The sequence below is a fragment of the Nannospalax galili genome, unplaced genomic scaffold, assembly GCF_000622305.1.
Source record: "Nannospalax galili isolate Female #2095 unplaced genomic scaffold, S.galili_v1.0 scaffold385, whole genome shotgun sequence".
NCBI lineage: Eukaryota > Metazoa > Chordata > Mammalia > Rodentia > Spalacidae > Nannospalax > Nannospalax galili.
Window position 1 is genome coordinate 1,219,288 of NW_008354956.1, and position 7,946 is coordinate 1,227,233.

Sequence of the window (7,946 nt, forward strand, 5' to 3'; positions counted from 1 at the left end):
CTCTGACCTCCGCGGCATTATACGACACGGGTGCACTCACATACATGCAGGCAATACACGCATACATAAAATAAACAAAAAATATTTTTTAAAAAAGACCAAAAAGAGCTACAAAAAGATCCTGTCTCAACCTCTTCCCCCAAAAAATAACAAAAATAAAAAACCGGGCTATAAAGTTTGCTAGAAAGCAAACCCACTATGGTAACGCGCATGCATCCTAGCATGCACAAAAGCCCGGGATGGTGGTAAAGGTTGCATATAGGGGTGTAGTGTCCGTTAGAACCCTAATGAGTGCTCCCGGAAGCCTATAACCTCAAAGGCCTTGATGAACGAGCGCTCAGCCTAAGGAAGAACAGCTAGAGACGAAAAGCCCAAAGGCTATGGGCCGCCCCTAACTCTGGGTAGGTGGGAGGGGATATATTAGCTTAAGAAAGGGGCAGGGCTCCAGGTACTACGGTGTCCTGAGAGGCTCAAAAGACATCGACTGGCAAAAACTCGGAGAATGACGGAACGAAGTGCACAGGACTGTTTAGAAAAACCAGACAACTCGAGGACACGGGTTCATTTGATGGAGAGAAGATAATAGATTTCTCGAAAAATGTGTATTTTGGACCAGAAACTTCGAGCCCTTCAGAGCACTCACTTCCGGCTGATGAAAATAAAAACAGCCCGCAGCGGGTGGGCGGGGAGAAGTGGAGTACGGTGGCCCGGTTGAGTCTCTCCCAGCCGGAAGTGGTCCTTGTGAAAGGGCGTGGCTTTGCGGCCCTGCGGTCTGTACGGTGGCCGGGTGGGGCGGGTCAGGCGTGAAGTCTCGCGTGATCGTGCTAGTGCCGTCGGGGACGGGGCGGGGCTGGCGGCGGGGGCGGGGACCCGGAGCGGGAAGATGGCGGCGGCGCAGGAAGCGGACGGGGCCGGCAGCGCCGTAGTGGCGGCCGGGGGAGGCAGCTCCGGTCAGGTACGGAGGCCTAGAGGGATCTGAGGGGGCTTTTCCCCAGTCGCTGGCCCTTCTTCGGGGCGTGTTCTGCCCTTTTCCGCGGAATCTGGTGCAGCGGGGGCTCCATGCCCCACAGGGACCTTGACTATTGGGCCCAGGCGGGGCCCGAGCCGCCTTGGAGGCCGGACAGTGGCGGGAACCCAGGCCTGTTGCGCGCCGAGTCGCCTGCACGGCTCGCGCCGGGCGGCCACCTGACTTTGCTTGCTCGAGCTGGGGAGACAGTGGCGCGGAAGGGCGCAGACTTGTACCCAGGCATCCTAGGGGCTCGACTGTGCCATTCCAAGCTCCTAGACCATTCCTGCTACTGTTCGGGCTGTGGCTCGTACGGCCGGAGATAGGGGGTAGTGGTTAATTGGGAGTTTTTTAGCTCTGGGAAAGTAGGGAAATTCTGATGGGTAAAGGGCACCGACTGCGGAGGCCAACAGACCCATTTTACAGACAAGGATCTGAGGAACAGCGAGACGGAGGCGCTCGCAGAAGGTCACCCCGGTTAACTTGGCATCCAGATCCACTCCGTTGAAGAAGCTCTCTGTGGGTGGACCTGACTGGGATGGGTTACTTTTAGCCTAAACTCTGATGATCGTATGGGGTAATTAGTCCAGATGCAGATGTCTTACCAGTTCACGCAGGCACCGTGCAGGTTGTGGGGAACTGATGGAGTGACAGCAAGGTGCTGTCGACCCACCCACTGAGATGTCACTGACATGTGGGAGGCAGCTCAAGGGTGAGGAAGACGGGCTGTGAGGGGAGCGTAGACCTACCCGACTTGGTATGACCTTGGACAAGTATCTTTCTTTGGGTCTTAATTTCCCCAGTGGCTGTTGGAGGAGTTGGATGGGAGGACCAGCCTTGAGCTGGGCTATAAAGATGGCTCCAGCCTTTGGCCCCTGCAGTCCAGGGGAGTAGGAAGAGACTGCTGTGTAACACAATTATGATTTGAGTAACTTAGATAGTGACAGAAGTCTGGTTGAGGGACTGCAGGAACTCCAAGAAGGGGGTCAAAAGACTGTCATCTGGGATGACACCAGGCTGGGAATTGTGTGACAGAGCTCAGTCAGTGTATCTGGGCTGAGTCTTCCCAGCATTTCCAACCAGGCCTGGGAGCAGCTCAGCAAATATTAGTTTAGTTCCTGTCGGAATGAATGCATGGGCTCAGGCTGCAGGAGCTTCTCAGTCTCTGTGAAAGGCAGTCTTACTTCCTCCAGGTTTCTCTTGATTATTGGGTATTGGTGGCCCAAGAGACCACAGCTTACATTGCCCTGCCCTTCCAAATAGACCTGGAGTCTCTCTTGTGCCCCTCTCTGCTTTAAATCTTTTTTATTTGCTTGTTGAGTCAGACCCTCGCTAGGTAACCCTGGCTAGCCTGAAACCCACCATCCACCTGCCTCAGCCTCCCAAGTGCTGAAATGACAGGCAGATGTGCCACCAACCTGGCTCATGCTTGAAAGCTTTTAAAGTTCATCCTTTGGCCTTCAGGATAAAGTACACATTTTTTAAAGCAGAGCCAGGCCCGGCATGACCGGACTGTTTCCTTTAGACTAGACTCTGTTTTTGTTTTTTTGTTTTTATTTGTTTTTTGAGACAGGGTCTTCCTGGAACCCCAGCTGGCCTGGAACTCACTATGTAGACCAGGCTGGTCTGGATCTCACAGAGATCATGTAGGGATTAAAGGCATGCCCATCACACCTGGCCTTTCCTTTTTCTTTTGGTACCATTATCTTTTAAGGATGATTATTAGCAATGAAATATAATTCCCATCTGTATTTCATAATGAAAACTTAATCATTTTGTTCATGGCTGCAATATGGCTGACTAAAAGTTGTTATTCATGTAACTAAGGAATAAGTACCAAATTAGTGCTGGAAGCAAGCTAAGCATCTTGCTAGTCTTTCCTCTTGCTAGACAGATCATGTGGTTTGGTGGGTAATTCTTCCCCATTCCAACTTTACGCAGCAATTCAGGCTGACAGAAGTTCTCTTATTTGGGATGTAGGTGGTTTCTGGGGCCAGAGAAGGAGTATGCATTAGCTCCACATGCCTCTGCCTCCCCAGTGCTGGGAGTAAAGGTGTGCACCACCACACTGCCATTGGGCTTTTTTTTAATGGTACTAGGAGTGAAACCCAGGGTCTCCTGCATGCTTAGTAAGTCCTCTACCTTAAGCCACATCCTCAGCTGCTCATGGGAGGATTCTAGGCAAACACTGTACTGAGCCCCACCCCCTACCCCCTGCAAACAATGAATGGGTCTTGAACCAGAAGCTGAGAGATGGAATCCCCAATGGCTGTGGTAGATCCAAGCAGTGGATGAGGACATGGCCCTACTTTGTCCTGGCAATCACAGCTGCTTCCCAGACTCCTCTATGGGTGCTCTTGGAGATGGTGCTTGAGCTCAGACATGCAGAGCCAAAAGCAAGAGCTGTGCTTTTGTCCCTGCTGTGTCTGTCTCCTCTGCCACCCTCCCCTAGTTCAGGACTTAGCTTGGAGTAGTCGGACCCTTGCCTAGCTTGTCCACAGAGGCCTGCCCCTCTTCAAGCCAGCTCTGCCATTCATCCCCTCAGCCTGTGTGGAATCAAGTCAGTCTGACATGCTGTGGACACAGTTTGGAAAAAAACAGGCCCTGCCCTCTCAGACCTTATGTGCTAGTTGGGTGTGGAACAGAGAAGCATGGGCAGGGACACACGGGACGAAATAAAAACCCACAGCACCTGAAATGGTAGTGAGTGACTTGGACAGAAATGCTGCTGGGTGGGGTAGGGAGTGAGCTGGAGAGTGGGCAAGGAGGTGCCCTTTAAACAGGGTAGTGAGGGGCAGAGAGACTGTTCTTGCAGGGGACCTGGGTTAGAATCCCAGCATCCACGTGGCAGCTAACAACCATCCTTAACTCCAGTTCCAGGGAATTTGACACCCTCTCCTGTCCTCTGCAGGCATTACACTCATACACATAAAATAAAAATCAAAATTTAAATAGGACAATATGGAAAGACACCTAAGGTGGTGACATGTGACCAAAGGCCTGAAGATTCAGTCTCACAGGCAGGTGAGGGAAAAGCCCTGTGGGAAAAGGGACTAGCCTGTGCAAAGTTCCTGAGGCAGAAGATACATAATCAGTGTGGTAAGAGGGGTAAGGGAGGGAAGAGTGTGAGAACTGAGAAGGGGATCCCTAGTGGGCTCTGCTTCTGCTCTAAGACTTGGCCTTGGCTCTGAGCACAAAGGGAGCCACAAGAGCCTTGCCTCCCTGTTGAGGTCTAACTTAGATACCATCACATTCATCTGTTGTCAGCAGAGAGCACAGTGGCATTTAATACACTGCTGAGTTGTGACTGAGAACATACCTTGGTCTCCCTATGGTTGTCCCTGGGTGCACACAGGGCTTGATTCCAGGACTCCCTCTCAACGGAACCAGAGTCTTGGATGCTCATATGGTTCATGTAAAACCGTGTGCACTTGATCTCCACCCCTCACTCACTGTATCTGATACAGGGGAGTGCTGTGCAGATTGCTGTTACACTGTATCACTTAGGACAGTCATGACAAGAGAAACTAAATGTTCAGGAAGGCAGTTTTTTTCATTTGTTTTTATTTTGGGTTTTTTGAGCCAGTATCTCACTATGTGGTCTAGACTGGTCTGGAACTCAAGGCAGTTCTACCTCTGCCTCCAAAGACCTGGAATGACAGGCATGGGCCACCACATCTGAGATGTAGTTTGAAAAAACCAGAGGGCGGGGGGCTGGAGAGATGGCTCAGCGGTTAAGAGCACTGACTGCTCTTGCAGAGGACCCGGGTTTGATTCCCAGCACCCACATGGCAGCTACGGACCGTCCTTAACTCCAGTTCCAGGGGAATCCAAAGCCCTCTTCTGATCTTCGCAGCATTGCATGACACAGGTGCACTCACATACGTGCAGCGAATACACTCATATCATACACATGAAATGAAAATAATAAAATATTGAAAAAACAAAACCGGGCGGGGGGTTACTACTGAGATGGTTCAGTGAATTTGATCCCTTGAGCCCACATGAAGGTCAAAGGGAGATCTGATTGTGCAAAGTCCTGTGACTTTCACATGTATGTCACACCCCACCCCTACCCCCTGGAACACCAATAATAATAAATACTTTTTGTTTTTGAGACAGGGTCTCACTGTGTAGCCCTGGCAAGCCTGGAACTCCTACATAGACCAGGCTGGCCTTGAACTCAGAGATCTGCCTGCTTCTGGCTCTTGAGTGCTGACAAGACTGCCAACACATTAGCTTCTAAACCTACCTCTCTCTCTCTCTCTCTCTCCCTCTCTCTCTCCCCTCCCTCCCTCTCCCACGCCCCCTCTCCCTCTCTCAACATTTATTTTATTTTGGGAGGCATTGAGCCACATACCATGGTGTACAAGTGGAAGTCAGAGGGCAGCTTGGATTTGCAGGAGTCAGTTCTCTCCTTCCACTCAGTGTGTTCTGGTGATCAAACTCAGGTCGTTGGACTTGGCAGCAAGCACCTTTATCTACTTGAGCCATCTCATTGGCTCCGTAACTATTTCTCGACAGCATACAGTCTGCTGTGTGTGGCTTCTTATTAGGCATAAGGTTCTGAAGTTCACCTGTTCGAACTGTCCTGTAGTGGTTAGGGGTTTTTTTTGTGTTTTTTTTTTTTTTTGATCTTTTTGAGACACAGTCTCCCTGTAGCCCCAGCTGTCCTGGAACTTGCTATGTAGACCAGGCTGGCCTTGAACTCACAGAGATCCACCTGCCTCTGCCTCCCGAGTGCTGGGATTAAAGGCATGCACCACCACACCCAGCCCTGTAATGTATTTTTAAAAAATATTTTGTTATATTTATTTTATTTGAATGAATGTATTGCCTGCATGTATGTAAGTGCACCCGTGTCATGCAATGCCCAAGGAGGTCAGAAGAGGGTGTCCAGTTCCCCTGGAACTGGAGCTATGGCCTGTTGTTAGCTATCATGTGAGTGCTGGGATTCAAACCTGGGTCTTCTGCAAGAACAACCAGTGTTCTTAGACACTGACTCATCTTTCCAACCCCTGCAGTGGTTACTTTTTATAGCTGGACTTTGTGCCTCAGATTCATTCACAGTTTATCCATTCATTCATTGAGACTATGCTGTTTGTAGTTTTTGGCTGTTATATAGATAATGCCATGGTGAACATTCCTGTTTTGGGTTTTTGTATGGATATGTGTTTTCCTGTCTATTAAATGGCTGCTCTGGACTTTTTTAGCCCAGTACGGAGGATGGAACCCAGAGTTTGGTGATCATGCATACTAGGACTGCTGAGCCCAGCCCCCGCCCCTCACATGTCAGCAGCAATCTGAGTGTGTCAGTTTTTCTGATTGTGGCTGTGAAGCGACACCTCATTGGTTTGGTCTGCCTGTGTCTGGGAAGCTTCCAGCTGGAGTTTTCATCACGATGAGTAAGAGAAGAGACCTGGGAGGGCTGGGTGTGGGGTCAGATGCTGGCTTGGCCCCCATTTCTGTTCCTGATCTTGAATTAGTCTGGACTTGATGGAAAGCTGAGTTCTATCCTTATTCTCTCTTTTTTTTTTTCTTTTCAATTTTTTTTTTTTTTCTGATTTATTTATTTTTTTGGTCTTTTTGAGACAGGGTCTCCCTGAAGTCTCAGCTGACCTGAACTCACTATGTAGACCAGGCTGGCCTTGAACTCACAGAGATCCACCTGCCTCTGCCTCCCCAGTGCTGGGATTAAAGGCGTGTACCACCATGCCCAGCTTGATTTATTTATTTTTTATGTGTATGAGTGTTATGCCTGAATGTAAGTGTACCCGTGTGGTGCGGTGCCCAGGGAGGACAGAAGAGGGTATCAGATCCCCTGGAACTAGAGTTAAGGATGGTTGTTAGCTGCCATGTGGGTGCTGGGATTCAAACCTGGGTCTTTTGCAAGAGCAGCCGATGCTCTTTAACAACTAGCCATCTCTCCAGCCCTGTACCCTCATTCCCTTTAGAGTGAGGCCAGTTGGGAAGAATGACCTCATCACCTTATAGCCTGACAGGCCAGCTGCCCCTCATACTTTGCCCAGCATTAGCACACTCTTCCCTGGGATCCCCAGAGACTGCCTCTGTCCCAGACTGAGGGACTTACTCACATAGTAAAAGCAGTTCTCAGGAAGACTCCTTAACAGCCTAGTGTGTAGTAGTGGCCTCCTGCTTCGTGTCCAGGTGCCTGTCACCTCCTCTTCCTGCCTACTTCTCCAGAGTACTTTTCCTGTTTATCTTTTTCTCTTATTTTAGGAAAAATCTTGAGTATACCATAAGGAATGCTGGGCAGTAAATAGAGTACGCCTATCTTATACCTTTTTAAGTTATATGTAGTCAGATGTGATGAGTTTGGCTTTAGTGCCAGCACTTGGGAGACAGAGGCAGGTGGTTCTCTGTGAGGCTGAGACTAGCCTGGTCTACATAGCAAATTTCAGGCCAGCTGGGGCTACAAGGAGACCTGCCTCAAAACAAAAGCGGTTAAGAACACTGACTGTTGGGCTAGAGAGATGGCTCAGCGGCTAAGAACATTGGTTGTTCTTGCAGAAGACCTGGGTTTGAATCCCAGCACCCACGTGGCAGCTAACAACTGTCCCTAACTCTAGTTCGAGGGGATCTGACGGCCTCTTCTGTCCTCCGTGGGCATTGCACAACACAGGTGCACTTACCTATATGCAGGCAATACACACATAAACATAAAAATAATAAATAAAATTAAAAACCAAAACAAAACACTGTTCTTGCAGAAGCCCTAGGTTCCAACCCCAGCACCCACATGGTAGCTAACAACTATCTGTAACTCCAGTTCCAGGGGATCCAACAGCCTCTTCTGTCCTCCGTGGGCATAGCACAACTCGGGTGCACTTATACCTACATGCAGGCATAACACTCATATACATAAAAATAATGAATTTTTAAAAAATTATATATATAACTATATATGTAACTATATAAT

General features: G+C 49.3%; 1 protein-coding gene across 2 annotated transcripts in view; it reads left to right on the forward strand.

Moving 5' to 3' along the window:
* Positions 1-840: 840 nt before the first annotated feature.
* Positions 841-7,946, forward strand: part of Clptm1 (CLPTM1 regulator of GABA type A receptor forward trafficking) — a 28,268-nt gene continuing 21,162 nt past the window's right edge. The window contains exon 1 of one of the 2 annotated variants that reach the window (XM_008852009.2): positions 841-955. In XM_008852009.2, coding sequence (XP_008850231.1) covers positions 884-955 — 72 coding nt within the window. In that variant the 5' untranslated portion in view covers positions 841-883. Of the gene's footprint in view, positions 956-6,275; positions 6,412-7,946 lie in introns of those variants that run through there. The other variant, XM_017802910.2, reaches the window with a different exon arrangement.